The 26133-nt window shown below is 44.6% G+C and overlaps 1 protein-coding gene across 3 annotated transcripts in view; it reads right to left on the bottom strand.

The window, feature by feature from the left end:
* The window catches only part of TYW5 (tRNA-yW synthesizing protein 5), a 32270-nt gene extending 6882 nt beyond the window's left edge, over positions 1-25388 (bottom strand). The window contains exons 1-7 of one of the 3 annotated variants that reach the window (XM_040440963.1): positions 25300-25388; positions 24183-24272; positions 18978-19132; positions 18828-18897; positions 12722-12766; positions 11623-11760; positions 10743-10830 (exon numbers count right to left, since the gene is read on the bottom strand). In XM_040440963.1, the coding sequence (XP_040296897.1) occupies positions 10743-10830; positions 11623-11760; positions 12722-12766; positions 18828-18897; positions 18978-19132; positions 24183-24266 (580 nt within the window). In that variant the 5' untranslated portion in view covers positions 24267-24272; positions 25300-25388. Of the gene's footprint in view, positions 1-10742; positions 10831-11622; positions 11761-12721; positions 12767-18827; positions 18898-18977; positions 19133-24182; positions 24490-25299 lie in introns of those variants that run through there. The other 2 variants (XM_040440962.1, XM_040440961.1) reach the window with 2 other exon arrangements.
* Positions 25389-26133: the final 745 nt, after the last annotated feature.

Here is a 26133-nt window from a genome sequence, read left to right as displayed (position 1 = left end):
GAAGGTGTGTCCAAACTTTTGGTCTGTACTGTATATATATATATATATATATATATATATATATTAGGGTGGTTGACCAACCAATCAATAAATGGGTGGATTTATGAGCGCTCAGCCAGTTGACAACCCACCAATCAGCCAGCAATACACATTCAGTAAATATATATACGGATGGCTCTCCAATAAATCTCTAGATTATAATTTAGAACAGTACTAGTCAAAAACAATTACGTAAAATGTAAACAAATCATAGACTTATATAATATATCCAATTTAAGTATATCCACTGGGGGGCCCTTGCGGTCAGAACAATTACATTTATGCCGCAGGGTTAAGAGTATCGGGTGTAATCCCCTCCAGAATTTCCCTGAATTTGCTTGCAGCCTATACTTTGTAAAAATCAGTCTTTTAAAAAAGTTGATTGTGCTGATGGTTTTACAGGGCAAGGTATGATGAGTATCTCAAAAAATACTTGTATATCTTTCACTCTTGCTTATATAACAGTAATATCAAGCGTTGTAGTTCAAAGTGCAGGGAGGCAAAAGGTTCATGTACTACCTATCGGTGGATCACTAATACTGCTATATTCACATTATTACTGCAAATAGATCTCTCGGCAGCACTTGTAGCAACCGCCAATCCACAGTAGTTCGACTGAAGACAAAGGACAGTGGCTGCTGATTTACGCTCAGTGTCCACAGCTTATGAGTACTGCTTATAAATCACATCTGGGCTAGCAGTCTTTTGTGGTCAATCTGGAGGTCCGATGGCTGATCTGTATAGGCTAATAGAAGCCTATACAGCCTCAGCTCCCGCCCACAGTCTGTAATGCTGGCACAAGAACAGTCCGGTGCATATGAGCTGGCACGTATATGCACATAGAGAAATGTATAAGCGGTACAGATTTGGACACTGAGTGTAAATCAGCAGGAACTGTCATTTTTCTTCAGTCAAACTACTGTGGATTGGTGGTCGTTACAAGTGCTGCCAAGAGATCTATTTGCAGTAATAATGCGAATATAGCACTGTTAGTGACCTACAGATAGGTAGCGCATGATCCTTTTGCCTCCCTGCACTTTGAAAGCCAATGCTATCTGTTGATATTACTGTGATATAAGCAAGATCTGGAAGCAAATGTGAAAGAAACATACAAGTATTTTTTTTTTTACTCATAATAATACCTGTGAAACCATCGCCACAGGCAACTTACGGAGACAGATTTTTAGTGTAAGCTACATGTAAATTCATGCAAACTCTAATTACTATATATTAGGGCTCTTTTGGGTATCAAATTTTCTATACCCAATCGATACTTTTGTCTGGTATCGACCTCGATACCGGGATTTGCCTTTTTCGATACTCGGCTTCGCTATTCCGCAATCTAGTATCAGAGAACATGGAGCGCGCTGCTCTCAGCGCGCTCCGTGTTCTCCTCAGCAGCACAGGGGAGAAGGAAGCACTCTCTCCCTCCCCCTGTGCCGCTGCCACCAATGAGGAGAGAGGGGCGTGCGCACTGCGCCACCAATTAAAGTAAACGTTTAATACAAATCCAGGAGGAGCTGCGATCAGCGGCAGTTAACCCCTCAGGTGCCGCACCCGCCTCCTGTATTAAATGTTAATTATCATTAGTGGCGCAGTGCGCCCTCCCCCCTTCTCCCCAGTATTAAAATCATTGCTGGCGCAGGGCGCCCCCTCTCCTCAATGCCCCCCCGTATTAAAATCATTGGTGGCACAGTGCACCCCCTCCCCTGATCCCCCCCAAGTATTAAAATCATTGGTGGCAGTGGCCACAGGGTCCCCTCCCCTCCTCTTCATTGGTGGCAGTGGCAGCTTCTGATCGGAGCCCCAGCAGTGTAAACCTGGGGCTCCGATCGGTTACCATGGCAGCCAGGATGCTACTGAAGCCCTGGCTGCCATAGTCAGCTCCATGCTGCCGCGTGCACAAAGCACAGGGCAGCAGGGACAGTGTGAGGTCCTATTCACCCTGATAGAGCTCTATTAGGGTGAATAGGACAAGGGATGAAAAGATCCCAGGTTCTAGCCCCTAAGGGGGGAAATAGTTATTAAATAAAAAGTAAAAAAAAAAAAAAAAGAAGAAGTTAAAAACAAACACTAAAATATTAAGCATAAATCACCCCCTTACCCAATTTTACATATAAAATATATAAACAATAAATAAACATATTACATATCGGCATGTTCGAAAAGTCCAAACTATTAAAGTATAACAAAAAATGTCCTATGCGGTGAACGCCGTAACAGGAAAAAAAAACTGCACGATTCGCCATTTTTTTTGTCGCCTTGTTCCCCCAAAAAATAGGATCGGACTGTTCTTTTATTGGCTGGACGTTCCATAAAATGCGGAATGCACGTGGCTTTTTTTGGCGTTTTATTTTTTTCGCGTGGTATCGAATATCGCAATACTATACTTTTTTATGGTATCGAAACTGAATAAAAATTTGGGTATCGAAACAACCCTACTAAAATATAATATATATATATATATATATATATACACACACACACACACACACACACATATATATATATATACAGTCATGTGAAAAAATTAGGACACCCTTTGAAAGCATGTGGTTTTTTGTAACATTTTTAATAAATGGTTATTTCATCTCCGTTTCAACAATACAGAGAGATTAAAGTAATCCAACTAAACAAAGAAAACTGAAGAAAAGTCTTTTCAAGATCTTCTGTAAATGTCATTCTACAAAAATGCCTATTCTAACTGAGGAAAAAGATAGGACACCCTCACATGTATTCCCTCTTAAATTAGCTCAGATCTCACACAGGTATATCACACCAGGTGCACATAATTAGTAGATCGTTACTCTGCATGTTGAATGAGGCTTGCCCTATTTAAACCTCAGACATTTAGTTTGGTGTGCTCCTGACTGTTGAAGTGAGAGTGAGCACCATGGTGAGAGCAAAAGAGCTGTCAGAGGACTTCAGAAAAAAGATTGTAGCAGCCTATGAGTCTGGGAAGGGATTTAAAAAGATCTCAAAAGATTTTGAAATCAGCCATTCCACTGTCCGGAAGATAGTCTACAAGTGGAGGGCTTTCAAAACAACTGCCAACATGCCCAGGACTGGTCGCCCCAGCAAGTTCACCCCAAGAGCAGACCGCAAGATGCTAAAAGAGGTATCCAAAAACCCTAAAGTGTCATCTCGAGAACTACAGCAGGCTCTGGCTACTGTTGATGTAGAAGTACATGCCTCTACAATCAGAAAGAGACTGTACAAGTTTAACTTGCATGGGAGGTGTGCAAGGAGGAAACCTTTGCTTTCCAAGAGAAACATCGAGGCCAGACTGACATTTGCCAGCGATAAAGTTGACAAAGACCAGGACTTCTGGAATAATGTTCTTTGGACAGATGAGTCCAAAATTGATTTGGACACAACAGCAGAGGACATGTTTGGCGTAAACCAAACACAGCATTCCAAGAAAAGAACCTCATACCAACTGTGAAGCATGGAGGTGGAAGTGTCATGGTTTGGGGCTGCTTTGCTGCAGCAGGACCTGGTCAGCTCACCATCATAGAATCCACGATGAATTCTACTGTGTATCAGAAGGTGCTTGAAGAACATGTGAGACCATCAGTTAGAAAATTAAAGCTGAAGCGGAACTGGACCATGCAACATGACAATGACCCAAAACATACTAGTAAATCAACCAAAGATTGGCTGAAAAAGAAGAAATGGAGAGTCCTGGAATGGCCAAGTCAAAGTCCAGATTTGAATCCCATTGAGATGCTGTGGGGTGACTTGAAAAGGGCTGTACGTGCAAGAAACCCCTCAAACATCTCACAGCTGAAAAAGTTCTGCATTGAGGAGTGGGGTAAAATTTCCTCAGACCGATGTCGAAGACTGGTAGATGGCTACAAGAACCGTCTCACTGCAGTTATTTCAGCCAAAGGAGGTAACACTCGCTATTAGGGGCAAGGGTGTCCTATCTTTTTCCTCAGTTAGAATAGGCATTTTTGTAGAATGACATTTACAGAAGATCTTGAAAAGACTTTTCTTCAGTTTTCTTTGTTTAGTCGGATTACTTTAATCTCTCTGTATTGTTGAAACGGAGATGAAATAACCATTTATTAAAAATGTTACAAAAAACCACATGCTTTCAAAGGGTGTCCTAATTTTTTCACAAGACTGTATATATATATATATATATATATATATATATATATATATATATATATATACACATACATATACATACATATATACACACACACACACAGTACAGACCAAAAGTTTGGACACACCTCATTCAAAGAGTTTTCTTTATTTTCATAACTATGAAGGCATCAAAACTATGAATTAACACATGTGGAATTATATACATAACCAACAAGTGTGAAACAACTGAAAATATGTCATATTCTAGGTTCTTCAAAGTAGCCACCTTTTGCTTTGCTTTGCACACTCTTGGCATTCTCTTGATGAGCTTCAAGAGGTAGTCCCCTGAAATGGTCTTCCAACAGTCTTGAAGGAGTTCCCAGAGATGCTTAGCACTTGTTGGCCCTTTTGCCTTCACTCTGCGGTCCAGCTCACCCCAAACCATCTCGATTGGGTTCAGGTCCGGTGACTGTGGAGGCCAGGTCATCTGGCGCAGCACCCCATCACTCTCCTTCATGGTCAAATAGCCCTTACTTTCAAAGTTTTCCCAATTTTTCGGCTGACTGACTGACTGACCTTCATTTCTTAAAGTAATGATGGCCACTCGTTTTTCTTTACTTAGCTGCTTTTTTCTTGCCATAATACAAATTCTAACAGTCTATTCAGTAGGACTATCAGCTGTGTATCCACCTGACTTCTCCTCAACGCAACTGATGGTTCCAACCCCATTTATAAGGCAAGAAATCTCACTTATTAAACCTGACAGTTCACACCTGTGAAGTGAGAACTATTTCAGGGGACTACCTCTTGAAGCTCATCAAGAGAATGCCAAGAGTGTGCAAAGCAGTAATCAAAGCAAAAGGTGGCTACTTTGAAGAACCTAGAATATGACATATTTTCAGTTGTTTCACACTTGTTTGTTATGTATATAATTCCACATGTGTTAATTCATAGTTTTGATGCCTTCAGTGTGAATCTACAATTTTCATAGTCATGAAAATAAAGAAAACTCTTTGAATGAGAAGGTGTGTCCAAACTTTTGGTCTGTACTGTATATATATATATATATATATATATATATATATATATATATATATATATAATGAAGAAAGACACCACGGCACATCCGTTTAGTGAAAAAAGTGGGACCCTTTATTCACCCATGCGACGTTTCGGTCCGCTTGCTGGGACCATTTTCTTGCTTGAAAATGGTCCCAGCAAGCGGACCGAAACGTCGCATGGGTGAATAAAGGGTCCCACTTTTTTCACTAAACGGATGTGCCGCGGTGTCTTTCTTCATTCTACATTACACACCTTGGTAAGGTGTTTCCACTGCTGGCACCCAAACATTCAATACTGTGGAGTGCTGCCTTGAACTTCCATATATATATATATATATATACACACACATACACACACTCGATACTCTTAACGCTCTGGCATACCTATACTTAAAGGGGTTCTGCAGTTTGTTTTATCCAGAGGATAGATCATCAGCATCTGACCGGCGGGGGTCATGACTAGTATCAACTGGCCTGGGCGGGGCTAAGCTATGTTCACGTCAATGGAGCTTAGCCCCGCACAGGCTAGTTGATACTAGTCGTGACGTCACTGGGCCAGCGGTAAACAGTGAGAAGGCTGCGGCGCTGCTGCCTTCTCAAACAGCTGATCGGCGGGGGTCCCCGGTGTCAGACCCCCGCTGGTCAGATGCCGATGATCTATCCAGAGGATAGATCATCAGTTAAAACAAACTGTAGAACCCCTTTAATTGTTGTTCTGACCATAAAGGGTCCCATGGATATCTGGACCAGGAACATATGCACTTATATTAGATATATTATATATTATTGTTTTGTATAATTTTTTGTTGCCATAGAAGTTTATTGGAGATCCAGCCGTATATTATATAGTTACTATTTTCGTTTTGCTGTTCTGTCCTAGGAGCAGCAGAATGAAAATAAGGGCTGTTTCACACCAGCGAGTCCATTGTGGGAATCACACTTGGTGTGTGAGCGTGATCCTCTGTTCTAGACTTGCAGGAGCGCGGGGCAATTTTGTGATTTATAATGCTATGTACCTCTGTGTAATCATAGTGACATATAGCTGTCTGTATGATTCTGTAGATGTAAGGTCAAGCAGAGGCACATAGCATTATAAATCATGATAATGCTGTGCGCTAATGCAAGTCTAGAACAGAGGATCACGCTCACACATGGAGTGTGATTCCCGCAATGGACTAGCTCGTGTGAAACAGCCCTAACAGAGCGCTGCAACAGTCATGTCATACAAACCGCACCCAACAAACCACATTGACTTATAATGGGGTCATTTGGGTTCCACTACAGTTTTCGTCCTTTTGACAGGAAGAGTAGTCCTGCATGTTCTGCAATTCTTCTTTTCAAATATGATGGAATCTCTGATGGAGTCTCCTGCCTGAGTAATTGTAATTTCAGTGTAAAGAGTCTTCTAACAAAGCTGTAACTACTGTTACTAAGGAGCGTCTGTCTTCAGTCTTTTACAGAGCACAGACAGGCAGAGTGAAGGACAGCGAGTGGCCACATGTCCATAGTCAGGAATGAAGTAGTGACAAAAGGTGGCTGGAGGCCTTTGCAGGTTACACACAGGATCTTCTGAAGACTGATTCTCCTTAGCAACTCTGTTAGAGCTTTGCTAAGAAGACTCTTTATACCCTGTTCAATAGTAGAAAGAAACATCTTTCCCTAATAAAGTATATTACAAAAATGTTTAACATCCCTGTCCCTACACTATATTAAAAATAAACCGAAATGAAAGCTATACTTGAACTGAAGTGTGAACAGAACCTAACAAGTAAACCTATGACTTAAATTACCACAGAATGGAAAAGGCACATGTTTGAGCTAATGAGTATGGACGTAAGCGGCACAAAATTGGAAATCATGGCAGGACTGCTGCTCAGGTTAAGCCCATATGATAAATGCCGTATGATGTTCCCATATGCAAGGATGATGAAAGCCCCGTACACTACTATATACACAGTCGAGTCACATTATTATGACCACCAACTAATATCCAGAGTATCCTAACCGCTGTGTGCAGCACGGACAGCAGCTAGACGGGCTGGGAGGGACTCAATAAGGCCCTTCTAGGTTGTCACAGGTATCTGGAGCCATGCTGACTGCAGTGTATCCCATGTCACATAGTCTTGCTTGAAGATCCCATGCTCCCCATGGCAGACAATCTGGTGTACATGATCTACAAGGATGGATTCATACCCAAATTGGTTGATACTGCCTTTCACATGGAGGAGTGGGCCCAGAAAACATTCCCCAGACCACAACGCCCCGCCACAATCAGCTTGTGTTCTTCTAGCAATGGTTGCAGGGTGTTTGTTCTCTGTGGTTTCTCGCCTGACATACCAATGTCCATCGGTTCAATGAAGCAGAAAATGCAACTCATTGGAGAAGGCAACCCTCTGCCAATCAGCGGAGGTTCAATGCTGATACTGCATTGAAAACTGAAGCCTTTCTGCAGATGCAGCTTCATTAGCAGAGGTGCAGTGACCATCCATCTGCTTCAGAGCCCCTTACGCAGTAGGGTTCACTGATCTGTTGTTTTAGACACACATCTGGTAGCCCTGATTCAGATTAGCAGGTCCACCTAGGGTTGGGCGATATCAAAAATATTCAGACGATAACGATATTAAGAAATTTATCGCGATAACGATATATATCGCGATTAATACCCGTTTAAAAGAAAAAAAAACACAAGGAGACGTTATACTGTATGGGGGCAGCCACAAGGAGACGTTATACGGTATGGGGGCCACAAGGAGACGTTATACGGTATGGGGGCCACAAGGAGACGTTATACGGTATGGGGGCCACAAGGAGACGTTATACTGTATGGGGGCCACAAGGAGATATACTGTATGGGGGCCACAAGGAGATATTATACTGTATGGGGGCCACAAGGAGATATTATACTGTATGGGGGCCACAAGGAGATGTTATTGTCACCGCCAGTTCTGTGAGAAGATCTGGCAGACGTTCTTCTCTACCTCTTGTATGATGTTCTTTGTTTTGGTTTCACTTTCTCATCTCCTTTCCTTCTGCCAGGTGTCACTTATTTCGACTAATCGTCTTCCTTTATAATCCCTCCCATACTGCCTCACTTTGCGGTTTATACTACTTCCTGGATGAGGTGTTCACTGCTGGAGGCTGCTTCTGCTGTTTGTTCAGATAAGTCATTTAATTTATTGTGTTTCCTTGCTGGCTTGATTCTAGGTGACTCTGACTCCGTCCGTATTAAGTGCAGGGAGCCGGTGGTCGTGTCCCCTCACTATTATAGGGTTTTCAGGTGTCACACAGTATTAGGTACGCGGGCATGCAATCGTCTACCATACAGACCCTTGCATGTGCATAGCAGTCAGGGAGAGCTCTTAGGGTTTTATAGGGCTCACCTATAAGCTCCTTAGTTTGGGATCAAGCCAGTCGCTTGTTTATTTATATGTTCTAGCTATCTGCTAACTTCATCCGTGACAGTTATACTGTATGGAGCAGCCACAAGGAGATGTTATACTGTATGGGGGCCACAAGGAGATGCTATACTGTATGGAGCAGCCACAAGGAGATGTTATACTGTATGGGGGCCACAAGGAGATGTTATACTGTATGGGGGCCACAAGGAGATGCTATACTGTATGGAGCAGCCACAAGGAGATGTTATACTGTATGGAGCAACCACAAGGAGACGTTATACTGTATGGGGCTTATACTGGTGGGACTCATGACCTGTATATTCCCCTTGGGTCTAGTACATCCCCATCTATGTGCACTGTACAAAGTACACTGTATACAGGGGTGGCCGGGTGCTGTACACTGTATATGGGGAGGGGGAGGGTTCATGTGTATATGGGGGCAGTAAATGGTAAAGTGGTATATTTTTGTTTTGGGTGCTATTTCTCAATGCTAGAGCTGGCGCTGCCATATGCAGGGGCTGCTGCAAAAACCGATGAGCCTGCCAATAGATGGTAAGATAGGATATGAGATGGTATTACCTAGGAGACATGTTTATTCATTACCCTAGTCTGCTTGTGTTTTCCCCCGCTGTGGACAATGGTACAGGCCTGGCTCACAGCTGGCCTGTGAGGATGCCGTTGTCTTTTCTCCTCTCTCATTGGCTGTATCACGGTCGGCGTGACTATCACATACGTGACACAGAGGGAGGGGACAAGGAAGGCCCTGCCCAAGTGAGAGGGAAGGTGGTGACCCCTGACTCACCTAGCGGCTGGCACCTGGCTGCCCTGACGTCCCTAGACGGGTTCCTCACCCGTACGCCGATCACGTGCCTAAAGCCCTGGCTTTCCCTAAGCTGAGCCCTAGATAGTGAACAGGGCGGTGGGAACACTAGTCCGCACCACTAGCTCTAAAGGAAAACACCAAGGGAAGGACAGACAATACAAACTCAACATATAATCCCAGGTGGGCGACAACAGGAGACAACAAGAAGCCCAACAGGGATCCGGAGGGTAGCACTCTGGAACGACAACCAGGATTCACAACTCCAGTGGGTCAGTATAGATGTCCAGGCAGGAAGCTCTATAACTGGCAACTAGAGAAGTGTGAGGGGAAAATATAAGGAGGTTGGGAGTGGCAGACAAGAAACAGCTGAGGAGGAGAAGCTACGGATCCCTGATTGAGACCAAAAGGATAGCAAGGCAAACACAGAAAACAATCACTAAGAAACAACGTGATCTTTAGATATAGAGCGCGCAGCCACCCGCTGCGACCTCCTGACCCCGGGTATAACGGAGTCAGACGTGGCTCTTGATACCCTCGTGACAGGCTGCTAAAGTTTGGGCCTTCAGGGTGGCCGTAGTGTGGCCTATGAGTGCCAGTTCTCGGGTCAGTGGATGGAGTCCAGGTAAAGTAGGAACGAGGAGGGGGCGGTTGCAGTAAGAACTGGCAGGCAATGTGCACAGGCGGCCGGACGCAGACGTTTTAGAAGCGGTCAGTGCAAGTGCGATCGCTCCTATGACTCACTAATATACCGCGGTAATTAAGAAACGGTGATATCGCTAACACCGGTATATTGCCCAACCCTAGGTCCACCCTTGTGCTCCTTCACAGACGATGTTCATCTCTCACATCAATGGCACGTGGTGCTCCATAGTTTCAAAGTCACTTATTCACAATGGTGCCATTTGTTCACAAACTGTCCAGTTTCAGAAATACTGCCCTTTGCCCGAAAGCCAATAATCATCCATTCTTGCAAATCACCACTTTTACCCATAACAGCAACGAAGATATGTGTGCAGACAGCCTATCGCACACCTTGCAGTATATACCCACCACGCAAGCTCACGACACACGACTTCCTTCATGAGCTACACACTGCCAACGTCAAAAGTAGGAAATGGTCATAATAATGTGACTTGATTGTAGATTGTAACATCTTATAAAAACCAAGACTAAATAATGGTATTTCTTCCCCACAGAGCTGAAGCTCTTGATAGGAATCTTTTTATAATCTTTTCAGTGAAACTTATCTGATAGCAAAGGTTATTTCACCTGCTTACATTTAAGTGCTAAACCAATGAAATAATATTCCCCAAGGTTCTCTACCTGATAAATATAAATATGGAGAATCCCGCGGACTGTATAAGACCACTCTTTTTTTTCCTGTGACCTGAATCAGCAAGTTATCCATGACCTAGAAATAGAATAACAAGGATGGTAAGTAATAGACTGAAGGCTGTGCGGTAAAAGCTAATGGCCATCACAATGGTTAAGATAGCACTGTCCAAGATCTGATAGACCCCCATTAACTCATAATGGGGTTCACCATTTTCTGCTATTCTTCCTGCCCCAAAGTAGGCAGTCTGTGAGTGTTCCAGCCCATTTTAGGGGCTGCCCCAGGTGGTCCAATGGTCGGGGCTTAACTGTTCCCGATTTTTAATTTTCTTTTTAGTATCTGCCTGTATACACAGAGGTCATCAGTTAATGTGGAGGGGGAAAGCTGAGAAGAAGGGAGTGCTCTTCTCCTGAAAACAGTGTATTCATACATATGAGTCTGGTACATTCTATCTTTTACTCTGGGACCCTTACCAATCATGAGAATGGGGGTCTACAAGTCCCCTGTGTAAATGGAGCGATGGTGCGCATGCATGACTACTGCTCTATTCGCTTCTATGGGACTGATGGAGATAATCGAGCACTGTACTTGACAGTCCCATAAAAGTCAATGGAGTGCTGATCATGCAAGTGCACCACCACTCCATTCACACAGGGGACTTGTGTTCTCCCGTTCTTCTGATCACTGGGGTCTCAGCGATCACCTATACTGTGAATATGTGATAAATGTTGTTAAAGGAAAACCCCAGTTAAATAGGTGTTGCAGCTTGATGGGTTTGGTTGTTATCTGCATGTATTCTTTGTGAAGTGTACACTTTTCTGCAGTGCTCAATCCATAGACTTATATATTATTTCTATGGTTATACCATACATCATAGTGTGTCCAGAGCTGTAGCCCAGGCGAGCTGATACGAAACACACTGGAAAAGAACTGGTCTTCCTCAAAGAATTCTGGAATCCGAATGTCTTCTGCCAACTCTGGAAATTGTTTACGGAGGTCTGCAATATCCTGCATGTAGAAAGCACAATGGTAACATAACAGAAAGTGGCACGAAAGCATAAATCTACTTCTTTAAAAAAAAATCTAAGGGCACCATGAGTATTAAAAATCTAAATGGACCAACATTCTGTGATATTTCATTCCATTATGTATTTTTAAGGGTTGATTCTCTATTTTCTTGTTACAGAGCTCCAAATCCTCGGCCCCCATTACACAGCAATAGCTATATAGGGGTATATACAGGGATATTCCCAGGAATAAAAGTCTACTTTTTTTGTTAGAAATAGCACTCCTCCTCTCCATATATCAGGCCGATTCTCAATACAAGACATACTGTAGCCCATTGACAAAACGGACACTGTTTCTGGGAAAATGAGAAGACCCATTTTTTTTCTAACCCTGAAAATCCCTTTAAATGATAAAAAATCTAGCTGCCACACTTTATCATTCCCCCATGATGAACAGTTAGGGCGGATAGGCCACATAAAGTATTAGATGCTCTCCACTGAAAATCTACCTAAGTATGCCCTATCAGCTATGTATATCAAAGACCTTTCTAGGACCCTAGGTCTGACTGTAGGTGGATAATGAGGCCGTCACCAGAAAACCTCTGGAGTACATGGAGAGGCGTTTCTACAGTGAAGGGGTTAAACTGTCAATCACAACCACCTTCTTTCAGGTAACTACAAGCTTCTGGGCCCAATAAGGTTGCTTTCACACTATGTATTCCTATGGGGATCCATACGGAGTTAAAATTTCTGTGAAGAATTTTTCTGTCTTCTTGCTGGTCTTTGGATGCACAATTTCAATACTATGTGAGACTGCACATTGAAATCCTGAACCCAAAGCCACAGCAAATATGCCATAAAATCCATAACACTAATTCCATTTGCACATGTGAAGGTACGGTGGTGCCATTCTGGACTTCACATTGTTGTGCAACCGTTTTAATATAATGCTTACTTTTTACCTTGCGAGGGTCTTTACCCAAGGATCGGAGATAATATTTTTCATCCTAAGAAACAAAATGTAAAAATGCTATTTTGTGTCTCAATCACCGAACCCACTCAGAGCATTTTTAAAAATCAACACAGATCCAGTCATGCTACCTCCATGGACCAACAATGGTGATGGTATGGGTCCTACTGAAGAGTTCAGTGACTATAGAGCCAGGTTTCCAGGCTGCAGTAGCTGTACATGGCCAAAACTACGGGCACAGGCACAGACTGTGGGTGGGGTTTTCAAATGGCACATAAACTCATGTCCATTAACATGTTTGAGCATAAAAGCCTCTCATACCTGAGAGCCCTACAATTTTTCCTGTTTCAAAAAGTCACAGGCCAAGGAAGTTTGACCTTTGAAACCTCACGTTGTCTCTAAGTGGCCTACAAGGCTTCCATTTTTGAATTTAGGGTTCATTTACAAATACTAACTGTTGTCACATTTCGTTATGTTGCGGTCTTGTGCTAAAAATCAAGAAATACATTTTTCGCCCATGAATCTGCACTCTATACCCCATAATGAGAAAGTGAAAACAGAATATTCGAATTTTCTGCAAATTTCTGAAAAAAGAAAAGCAATATTTTCACATAGACAGAACTATTCAGACAATTTGCTATGACACCTAAAATTCAGCTCTGGAAGCCTCCCATTTTTCTTGATCATCTTCGAGATGTTTCTGCACCTTGATTGAAGTCCGACTGTGGTAAATTCAGGGTGATAAACAGTCGGCACTCCGTCTGTTTAGATGGCGTGGTGCACGTGTCCAGGGTCGGCGTCCCGTACATAATATTGAAGAAGGGAACGGCACTTACTGAATAGATGAGCTTATTATTTTATTGTCACATACATCAGCATGGGTGTGACGTGTTTCTGCTCAGGCACAAGCCTTTTTCAAACATATAAATCTCACAAGGTAGCAGGGTTTAAATAGCCCGCCAGTCACAGTACGTGACGTCAATTTAAACAAAGGAAATAAAATAAGTTTGGCAGAAATATGGATCAAAATTAAATACATGAATAAACTTCATAATATCAGAAGGTATAAAAAAGGTTAGAAACATGAGTACAGATAAATTGTTCCACATAATAGTGATATAGTTAGTGATGGTAACCATTGAAAGAAAGGTCATTAAATGAGAAGGAAAAGGAACCGCTCCTGTATTGGTATTAAAGTAGATCATATAAGTATATATGACGACAACTCCAGTGGAGGGTCTTGAGGGTCTTTTATGTTTTCTGTGGGAAAAGAAAATATAGAAAAAGGAATAAAGAAACCGTACATCAAAGGAACTACTCAATTTATAGTCTCGATTTAAGCCTTTTGGTTCCAAAGTCTGTAGTCTGTATATCCCAAAGGCTTCCCGTGCGCATAGTACTTGTTCTATTATCTGAAAACGTAGTTGGGATACATTGTGGCGGCATTGATCAAAGTGGTAGGGTATGGGAAGTAGCAGATTCTTTTTCGTCTGTTTACATTATTGTCATGGAAACCTGACGTCACGTACTGTGACTGGCGGGCTATTTAAACCCTGCTACCTTGTAAAATTTATATGTTTGAAAAAAGGCTCATGCCTGAGCAGAATCCATGCTGATTTATGTGACAATAAAATAATAAACTCATCCATTCAGCGAGTGCCGTTCCTTCTTCAATATTGTGGCAAATTCAATTGATTGGACATGGTTTGGAAAGACACACTCCTGTATATATAAAGTCTCACAGCTGACAATGCATATCAGAGCAAAAACAAAGCCATAAGGAGGAAAGAACTGCCCGTACAGCACAGAGGCAGGATTGTGTGGAAGTACAGATCTGGAGAAGGGTACCAAAAAATCTCTGCTGCACTGAAAGTTCCCAAGAGAACAGGGGCCTCCATAATTCTTAAATGGAAGAAGTTTGGAACAACAAGAACTCTTTCTAGAGCTGGCCGCCCCACCAAGTAATCAGGGTAAAAAGGCCTTGGTAAGAGAGGTGACCAAGAACCGAATGGTCACTCTGTCTGGACTTCAAAAATCCTGTGGGCAGATTAAAGAAGCTTTCAGAAGGTCAACCATCACTGCAACACTCCACTAATATGGGCTTCATGGCAGAGTGGCCAGAACAAAAGCCTCTTCTCAGTGAAAGTCACATGAAAACCTGTCTGAAGTTTGCAAAAAGCACCTAAATGACTCTCAGATTGTGAGAAGCAATATTCTCTGGTCTGATGAAACCAAGATTGAACTTTTTGACCTACATTCTAAGCATCATGTCTAGAGGAAACCAGGCATTGCTCATCACCTTCCAAATACATCATGGTGGTGGCAGCATCATCCAGTGGGGGTGTTTTTCCAGAGGCTGGGACAGAGAGACTGGTCACAGTTGAGGGAAAGCTGAATGGAGAAAAGTAGAGAGATATTCTCAATGGAAACCTAATCAACAGTACGCTAGACCTCAGACTGGGCTGAAGGTTCACTTTCCAACAAGACAAAGTCCCTAAGCACAAAGCCAGAACAGAACTGGAGTAGCTTAGGGACAACTCTGTGAATGGCTGGGCTACTCAAGGACAGAGCCCTGACTCGAACATCTCTGGAGAGATCTGAAAATGGCTGTCCACCGACAGTCGCCATCCAACCTGACAGAGCTTGAGATGATCAACATATAAGAATGGCAGAAAATCTCCAGTGTGCAAACCTTGTGGTTTCATACCCAAGAAGACTGGTGGCTCTAGTCACTGCAAAAGGTGCTTCAACTAAGTCCTATGTAAAGAGTTTGAATACTTATGTCAATACAAGATTTTAGTTTTTCCTTTTCAATAAATTAGCTTAAGATTTAAATTAAGATTTCTTAAGAATTAAATTAAGATTTCTAACATTCTTTTCAGTTTGTCATTATGGGGGAAGTGCAGAATGATCGGGGAAACTTGAATTGTTTTGTATTTTAGCACAAGGCTGCAACATAAAAAAATGTGAAAAGAAGTGAAAGGGTCTGAAGAGTTTCCAAATGCATTGTACAAAGGACACTTTTCCTGCATTGTCAAAACCACATAAAATAAATGTGGCAAAACAATTGCAGTTTTACCATAAAATGCTAAGGTTTTGCGATGTAGTGGTTTTTGACTGCCTGGACTGTACAGCTAACCACATTAAAATAAGAGCAAAACGGCAAAACTGCATCACAAACTCTGTGGGTTTTGCCGCAATTTGCTGTGGATTTCACACTATTTATTGCAAATAATGAAATCCTTGGTATCTTCAGCATATACTGAAATGTGGCAGATTTTAAATCAATATATGCTGCATATTTTTGCACTAAGTGGATGAAACTTTGCTGGAGTGCAAAACTGCAGCAAATCCGCACTATACCCCTCCCGTGTAGACGTACCCTAAACCGTTTCGCATAAGCGCTCTTAACCCCTTCAGCACTGCTACCATACATGTACAACGGAAGTGCAGGGTTTAAAAATGGTGCCTGCTAGCTGCTGGGTTTCTGCTGTTTTAAACAGCAGAGACCCGGGGCTAATGTCTGCTATCGGCAGTAATGTCAATTGCAGACATTTAACTCCTCAGATGCGACCCCGGCATCCGAGGCAGCTTTCCCCGGGAGCCTGCTCTCCCAGGGCCTGAAAGCCTTTCCTGCACTGAAATTGGGGAAGACATTCGTCTTTGGTAAAAGCCTGGTTCTCTGAAGAAACCCAGCTTATTACAGCTGTAGTTCTTATGGAGGCCTGAAGATTGCATGTTCAGGTCCCCTAGGCGGGGCTTAAAAATATAAAATATAAAAAAAGAAATAAATCTCAAATGACCCTCCTCGTGGAGTCCCAAAATGTCCGTATCACTAAAATCGAAATGTATTTATCCCATACGGTGAATGTCGTAATGGAAAAAAAAAATGGCTGATTTACTGTTTATTCACGGCTTCATCATCCCTCCAATTTTTTTTTATAAAAAGCGATCAAAAAGTCAGACACAACCAATATGGTATCCCTAAAAATTACAGATCGCCCCACAAAAAGTCCTCACACAGCATTGTAGACCTAACTAAAAAAAAGTTTTGGGGGTCATATGGCAATGAAAAGAAAAATATATTTTTTTTTTCAAAAGTTTATTTTTTTTAAATTCAAGTATTAAAACATAAGAAAAACTATACAAATATGGTATTGCTCACCTAGAGAATAACGGTAACTGGTCAGTTTTTTCAGGACAGTAACCGGGAACACCGTAAAAACTAAACCCATAAAACTGTGGCTGAAATGCAATTTTTTTCCAATTCAACCCCATTTAGATTTTTTGCCAGCTTCCCACTACATTGTATGCAATGTTAAATTGTGCCATTAGAAAGTACAACTTGTCCCGCAAAAAACAAGCTCTCATATGGTGAATGAACAGTTATGGCTCCTGAAAGGCCAGGAGTATAAAAAAATATATAGTATATATGCTGAATGTATACGGTCCCAATGATGCGGCATACATCAAAGAGATATTTTTGGCTGTATGGACAGTGCAGTAGACTATGCTATTCCACGCAGAGGCATACAGTCGAACCACACCCTATACATTTTTTTTCTTACAACGGGGTGCTACAAGTGACATATGCCACACCAGATCTATACAGTTGGATATTTCAGAGTCATGTCAGGAAATGGCTCCAACACATACAGTACCTCCGCCACAAGGCAAAAATTTTGTGTAAACTGAACCTTATATGTAACCCAGTAAACAAATATATTCAAAGAAATATATTAAAAAGCAACACAAATGTGACAGAAGACCTGTCATCTCTCCTGACAGGTCTGTTTGAGTAAATACTTTTTCTTAGAATTCTGGATTGTGTTGTTCCTCTGTAAGGCTACTTTCACACTAGCGTTAATATTTTCCGGTATTGAGATCCCTCATAGGGTCTCAATACCGGAAAAATGCTTCCGTTTTGTCCTGATTCATTGTCAATGGGGATAAAACCTAACTGAACAGAACGGAGTGCTCCAAAATGCATTCCATTCCGTTTGGTTGCGTTCCCATACCGGAGAGCTGCGGTTTTCTTTCTGTCATGGGATGCGGAGCAAGACGGATTGGGACGGATCCGTTTTCTTTGACACAATAGAAAACTGATCCGTCCCCCACTGACTTTCAATGGAGTTCATGACGGATCCGTCTTGGCTATTTTAAGGATAATACAACTGGATCGGTTCATAACGGATGTAGGTGGTTGTATTATCAGTAATGGAAGCTTTTATGATGAACCCTGCCGGATCCAGTAAAAACGCAAGTGTGAAAGTAGCCTTAGTCCTCCTGGAACTATATGAATAAATTGACAAATGAGCGTTATCATTTCCCTTGCCAAAACAGTGTGTCCCTACACGGTCTGGCGCTGTTGGCCCTGACTGGATAGCGCGACAGCATGCAGGGAAATGCTCTACTGACAAAGCTAATGATAACACTCAGCTGTCAGTGTAAAGTTCTAAGATGAGGGAGCAAGTGCTTACTGAAACCGACACGTCAGGTCCTCTTTAAAGGGAGTCCGCCAAGCAAGCATACCGCCATCTAGGGTAGAGGCTGCAAAAGATATCCATGCTTTCTTGTGAAAATCTGGTCCTCTAACATTGAGAAATTCTTCTTTTTAGATTTATACAATTAAGGTTTTTGGTGCACCATGGGTGGAGCTGCTCCGTTCAGTGCACCCGGCTTTCCAGGCGTCATTACTACAGACTACAAACAAGAGGCCTAGGATGTGTGTCTGGTGGAGCAAGTGGGCACCAAATGGAGCGGCCCTGCCCTCGATACCCTGAACACCTTATTTGCATGAAATAAAAAGAAGCATTTTTCAGCTTTACTGGACCAGATTTTCACAACAAAGGTATGGTTGTGTGTCAGGGCAACTACCCTACCTGGCGGTAAGCTGATTTTGGAGGCAACAGATTCCCAGAGATGATAAGTGGAGGCAATGCTAATGAAATAGCCATTTCTAAGAAGGGTTGCGACGATCACTTGAAGACACTCCCTGTTTTTCCCTCCGGTCGGGAATGTAAAGTATTTTGCTGCACATTATAGTTAGTGACCCAATGAGAAAAATCTGAAATGAAAGAGCTGTGCAGATGAATTACCTCCGAGATAAAGAACTCCTTGTGTCTGTCTTCAGCTGCTCTATGTACAAATACATCAAATGGCAGAGACCTGAAAGGGAGCCATGGGGTTAATACCGCCACCGCGTTACACTAGTCATATGTGCAGTAAACGTATACAGGGAAACTCACCTGTAAGTGAAATTCTTCTGGAGGAAATCCATCTGGGGCACCTCAGACACATGGATCTTCACCTCTCGCCCTCCACCCTTCCTGCTCATATAATCCACAGTCCATTGTGTTTTACAGATTCCCAAATCCAAGTTTTTAAGCACAGCCGGCTTTCTCTTAGAAGAAAAAAAAAAACTATATATATATATTTTTTTTTTCGGATTAGTTCATCTTAGACCGTATTGTGCGCTCTTCTACATGTCAGGGTCCGTCCTATGTTTCATTTCTCTCCTGAAAATTTTGTCTCAGAAAGCAAAAAAGGTTGGTGCCTGTACGTAGTATCCAGCTGAGAGTGAATAGACACAGTCGTTCTCGTCACATCTTTCTTTCACAGCAATTCTGCATCATTTTACAAAAAAAAAATCGACTCGTGTAATTACACCTTGAGGGTACGGCTACGCTGTGACACTAGTCGCAGCCAGGTTTGCTGAATAGCGGTCATCTCATGGAAATGAATGAGATTCCCACATCAGTTGCAAGAAATTCAACACGGCTGGATTTCTTGCAATGTGCACGGCGATCCTATTAATTTCTATAGCATCTCCGCTACTCAGCGAACCTGGCCGTGACCAGTGTCGGCGTGTAGCCATACCCTAAAGGGGTTCTCCGGCCACTTCATCTAATTATTAGTTGTAACTAACCTGTGGAAGGAAGCTCTTTTACATAGTACTTACCTGTCCCTCGCTCCCCCGTGCCGCTATCTCCATCGTGGGCTTTTTTCGCTCTAGTCTTGACTAGATGTGGCTGCTTCTTTTCCTGTTCAGCTGTATTTACTACTATGCAGCTGAACAGGAAAAGAAGCGGCCATATCTGGTCAGGACTTGGGCACAAGAGCCAGCATTATGTGTGAGTGCAGCCAAGATGGCGGCATCGAGGGAGCGGTAAGTACTAGGTAAAAGAGCTTCCTTCCAGTTAGTTACAACTATTAATTAGGTGAAATGGCTGGAGAACCGCTTTAAGGCTAGGCTTCCAATTTGACTTTTAGGTCCTCTGTTATTCCTCCTAAAACCGATTAATAAACTGACATCTAGGTGTTACCAGTTGGTGGTGGTTGCTCCCTATACAGTCTGACACTGTCAATTTCAAAAATTTCTAGGGTTAATAGAGGAACATCATAGTTCATAGCATCAGGCAACATTCAGAATAATTTCGGGAGGAATAAGTATTTTATCAAACAGACATATCAGGACGGCCGACAGGTCTGCAGAAATGTCACACAATCTTGCCCTCATTCCGTACGAGAATGGTATTGACTGGAACTGGTAGCAATCATAGGCTCCCGTTCATATGTGTGTTAAAGGGGCGATGTTATCCAAGGCAACCACATTAAAACGAGATTTTTGTAAAACTTACCAGCAAAATCTTTCTCGCTCTTCATTGGGGGACACAGAGACCGTGGGTATAGCTATGTCCTCTAGGAGGCGTTGATACTAGTAAAAGCTGTTAGCTCTTTCCCTGGCAGCTATACCCCCTCCAGCCTGGAGAGAGAGCTTCAGTTTGTGAGAAGCAAGTAAACCAACGAAAAAACGTGGAACAGCAACCATGCCAAGAACCGAACTAGGTCCTAACCATCAACAGCCACAACTGTGGCCGAACAACAATACTGGGTGGGTGCTGTGTCCCCCAATGAAGAGCGAGAAAGAGATTTTACTGGTAAGTTTTACAAAAATCTCGTTTTCTCGCCCATATTTATTGGGGGACACAGAGACCATGGGACGTCCGAGAGCAGTCCACAGGGAGGGAAAACCACAGACCCATTGAGCAAGCGCCCCTGCAGGCAACTAAGAACTGTCGCCAGCAAGACCATGCAACCCAAGGCGGCGCCCGCCGATGCATAAATATGCGCCTGGCAAAATTTTGTGAATGTGCATAAGGCGGACAGCAGCCGCCCTGCACAACTGCGCGGCCGAACCTTGAATCCTCAGAGCCCAAGAGCGCCCACCGCTCTGGTGGAGTGAGCCGTGACACCGAAGGGCGGGACCCTGCCCCGGGTGCAGTATGCTTAAGCAAATGCAGATGTGCAAGTGCCACCCTGGAGGCCGCCAATGCCTTGCGAGGACCCTCCGTGATGACAAAAAAGGAGAGTCTATACGCCGGAAGGAACTGGAGGCTGGCAGTAAAACGTCGGAGCCCTGACAACGTCCAAATGACCTAACTTTCTTTCCCTAGGGTGTGAAGGGGAGGGACACAGTGATGGAAGGACAGTCTCTTCATTGAAATGGAAATCAGAGACCACCTTCGGGAGAAAGGAATGAACGGGCCGGGGAACCGCTTATCCCGGTCAGAACCAGGAGGCTCTCTACAAGAGTGCCCCAATCCGGACACCCATCTGATGGATGTGATAGCCGCAAGAAAAAAAAACACCTTCCAGGACATGAGTCGGAGTGACATCTCCCACAAGGGTTCAAGGGGAAAATTCCGGAGCACCGAAAGGACTAAGGTCAGATCCCCAGGCGGTAAGGGAGGACAGAATGGAGGAACCATATGTGCCAATCCCTGAAGGAAGGTATAATGGGCCCCGGGTGAGTCAGAGGACGCTGGGAGGATACACAGCGCCGAACCTGACCCAGTAAGGAACTAATGGCCAAACCAAAAAACCCAGGACAGCAGGATCCACCCCTGCAAAAGGGAAGTGCTCCACGGAAACGGTAAGTGGTCCACCAATGTCCCCCGAGCTGAAGAAGCTTATGGGGAGACTGAGAAGCTGGCTGATAAACTACAGAGAAAAAAACGCCTGAATGAGGCATGTCCAACCGCAAGCCAAGGAATCAACACATTGGATAGGTAAAAGTAGAGACGATATGAGAATCACCGGCGGTGGAGTTCCGTCAGCGACCGTGTTATGACGGTGTAGCAACCCTGCTCGACAGAAATTTCGACCAGACCAAGATGAGAGAAAAAAACACCTGCCTCGAAGAGGAAGAATAGAAGGGGTGTTCCGGTCCAGGAGCGAAACTCTATCAACAGTCGTGACAGCACCCCCGTAGTGATGGGGACTGAGGGGTGAGGGCCCGAATGGACCTATTTTTATTTATTTTTTTATAAAAACTGGGATGCCTACCTGAATTGGGCAAGAGGCAGAGGAGTTCAATTCCTCAACATTAAGGCCCCTCAGCAAGAAACCCATAGAATCCAGCCTCAAGAGAAGGCTGACCAGGAACAGGAAGGGTTAACTTCCTGAGGACCGAGGGCGGGGCTTTGTGAGCTACAGGGGGAGGGGAAGGCAAGGCGGGAAGAATTCACGCCAGACCGCTCCCCTCCCCGGGGATGAGATGCGGGCTAGTAGACCGAAAGCCGCGGCCTAAAGTTATGGGACCCAGCCGACTGTACGGCCGGAGCACCGAGGGCTGCGGGGACAACACTGCACGACCCATTGCATCCGCGCAGGCAGGCGCTGCCGGCCGAATTGGACCGCGCAGGTGAAGGGCAGGCGACCGGGAAGGTCCTGGGGCGTCCACCACACACCAGCGCATCACCACGAGCGAATGGCGCCAGACCGCAGAAATGCGCGCGCATGCCGGAGTGATCACAGCGGCAGGGAAGGTAGTCGTTGGAGCCGCAGCCCGTGAGGGGGGGGGGGGCGAACCCCCAGGACTGACAGAGGCAACGGCGCTGCAGAATAGAGCAGAGGCTCCAGCAGGTGGATGGCGGCAGGATCGATGCGCGCACCTGGGGAGCGCAGCATAGGAGTAGGAGCCGACCGGCCCCAGCGCTGGCGCTAGTTTCCTGGAGCGGCACGCTCCCAGGCGCACGCTTCCAGGGGATGATAACGCTGGGGAGCAGAAGCAAGGGGCGTCTGAGCGTGAGGTCAGCACTCTGCAACTGTTCTCCACACCTTACCAAAGCGGCGCGCACGGTCGCCCGCTGTTTAAAAGTGCCTGCGGAGACATGGTCATTAACCCCCTTATGTGCCCAAGTATCGACGGCACAAAGGGGGAGGGAAGGAAGACTGTTGGAGCTGGGCTTGGGGGGAGTGATAAATGAAGCCCGTGTCTGGCCAAGAGGGAGCCTATTCCGTAGAACCCTTTCATAGGAAGGGAGGGAGGGGGTTAACATACTCACCTAGTCCCATGTACTCACCTTATCTTCCTCCTCTTCGCTTCACCCTCCCTAAGTGGGCCCATAATGGTACCTTCTCCAGCAGGGTCACCTCCTCAGCAGCTGGCACCGGAGTGGCAGGAGTCTGGTATGGCGGGAGGGTCTTCTTTTTGGCGGACCTAGGTGACCCCTTGGCTGGCAGGATGCAGGGGAGCGAGGCTGCCCTGGTCTACCTTGTCTTCTGTGGGGGAGGCAGCAGTGCGGATGACTGGCACTGGCGCAACTGGACCCCGGGAGAACAGGCGAGGCGTCCACTGTTTTCCCATCTGAAAAAGAAGGAAATAAATAAACTAAAATAAAAAATCTTCAGGAGATCCCTGCAGAGCAGGGAGGTCTTGCCTCCTATTGACACTACAAAAAACTGAAGCTCTCTCTCCATGCTGAAGGGGGTATAGCTGCCAGGGAAGGAGCTAACAGCTTTTACTAGTGTCAACGCCTCCTAGAGGACATAGCTATACCCACGGTCTCTGTGTCCCCCAATGAATATGGGCGAGAAAAAACGATTTGATACATATGCAAATTAACCTGAGATGTGTCCTGTACGTGAGATAAGTCAGGGACAGGACTCATCTCAGGGTAATTTGCATATATATCAAATTGTTGTTTTTACACAATAAAAGCACACAGAGCTATGGGGACTGGATATTGCGGATGTGCTAGCGGCCATCTAGCAACCCATGTCCTCAGCTCTATACACAAAATCCCGGTGACAGGTTCCCTTTAAGTAATGGCCTATTCTCAGGACAGACCATCACTAGCTCACTGGTGGGGGTCCGGCATCCTGCACCATGCAAATCAGCTGTTCTGTGTAGTTCAGTTGCTGGAAATTGGCACAAATGTTACATACAGAGCACCATCAACACTGTAGTAGACAGTACCCGTCACTGAAGCACTGCTCCCCTAGACTTTAAGGCCCCTTTCACACGAGCAAGTTTTCCGCGCGGGTGCAATGCGTGAGGTGAGCGCATAGCACCCGCACTGAATCCGGACCCATTCATTTCAGGGGGTCTGTGTACATGAGGGTTTTTTCTAACACATCAGTTTTGCGTTGCGTCGCACAGTACTTACCACACTATAAATTTCTTGGAGAAATCGGTCTTTGTCTACTTCGGAGTATTCGGGCACAGGGATTTTTGTTGGTGTAAACTCCATAACCACCTGCACACGGAGCACACGACAGATCATTCCAGTAACACTTCACTCATTGTGCATTGCAAGAAGTGCGCTGTGAAGAGTCTTTCTGCGAGCGCCTTCCTGCATTTTAACTACCAGATCCTTCCACCAAGTTAGGCTGGGTTCACATCACTGTCATTTTTCCGTTCTTCTGATCCATCAGAAAAGCAGAAAAATAAAGAAATAAAATGGATCCTGAGCATCGGTTATGCACATTTGGCATCTGAGATCCGTTATTTCAGATGGATAAGAAGTCCTGCATGTAAAAATAACAGTGATGTGAACTCCCCTTAGCAATGTATGTAGTAAACAAAACATTTTTAGTTGTTGTTTTTTTACACATTACCACATTTATTGGGTTCTAGATACTTTTTGTTCCGACTTCAAAAGTTTTGAAAAGTGTAAATGTAAAGGGACTTTGCTCAGAGAATCAAAAGTGCAACAAATTCAAAACCTACATGTATCACATTTTTGGTGTAAAATATGAGCCTACAGTATGCGAGGAATGAGGTGGCATCTGGAGGACGTGTCTAATATGTCTAGCAACTGTCAAATTGTCATCTGCCCATGCTCAGTGTCGTATAATGATGACTCTTAGGCTGCTTTCACACGGGCGAGTTTTCAGCGCGGGTGCAATGCGGTAGGTGAACGCATTGCACCCGCACTGAATCCGGACCCATTCATTTCTATGGGGCTGTGCACACGAGCGGTGATTTTCACGCATCACTTGTGCGTTGCGTGAAAAATCACAGCATGCTCTATATTGTGCGTTTTTCACACAACGCAGGCCCCATAGAACTGAATGGGGCTGCGTGAAAATCGCAAGCATCCGCAAGCAAGTGCGGACTCATCTCAGGGTAATTAGTATATGTATCAAATCAGGGTTTTTTTACACAATAAAAGCACACAGAGCTATGGGGACTGGGTATTGGGGATGTGCTAGCAGCCATCTAGCAACCCATGTCCTCAGCTCTATACACAAAATCCCGGTGACAGGTTCCCTTTAACTCACCTCCAACCAATTGATCTCGTAGCTGCCGGTCTGGTGGATGCTAGAGTGGAGTTGTTAGAAGGAGGTCTGTGATGTCACTGGTCAGTGTCACATGACCAAATGTGGGCAGTGCTGACATATCCTGACTGCAGCAGCTTGTGGAAGGAGGAGGGGTGTTCTGCCAGATCTCTATACCTTGCGAACAGTCTATACCGGAAGTGACGCTGCCGCACAGGAATCAGCTGGAGGAGGGTGTGCGCTGCGCAAGTGCACATCCACCGGTTTACCAAAGAATCCTTGCAGCGCCGCGGTACAAGTACTCCGTGCACCGCGCGTGCGCACTTAGGGGTATAGAGATTTTGCAGATCTCCCTACCCCTGAGTGCACAGGCGACTGGTGACCTCGATATCCAGCACACTCAGCTCTGCGGTAAGGATGAACTGCAAGTGATGATTTGTGGGCGCCTGCGCACTCAGGGGTAGGGAGATCTGATGCAACATTTTGCACTGCAAAACCTCTATACCCCTAAGTGCGCACGCGCGGTGCACAAAGTACTTCTATCACGGCGCTGCAAGGATTCTTTGGTAAGCCAGTGGATGTGCGATTGCGCAGCGCCGCGCACACCCTCCTCCAGCTGATTCCTGTGCGGCCGCGTCATTTCCGATATAGACTTTTCGCAAGGTATAGAGATTTGGCAGAACAGCATGCGCCGGGAGCCTCACCAGCGGTTAGGGTAGGCAAAAATTACGGGCCAGTGCGCAGGCACGGTGATCGGATGTATGTTCTCAGCTGGACACTGCGCATGCGCCGGGAGCCTCACCAGCGGTTAGGGAAAAATTACGGGCCAGTGCGCAG

Source organism: Bufo bufo, chromosome 7 (assembly GCF_905171765.1).
Source record: "Bufo bufo chromosome 7, aBufBuf1.1, whole genome shotgun sequence".
Lineage (NCBI taxonomy): Eukaryota > Metazoa > Chordata > Amphibia > Anura > Bufonidae > Bufo > Bufo bufo.
This window is presented reverse-complemented; position numbering and strand designations above follow the sequence as displayed.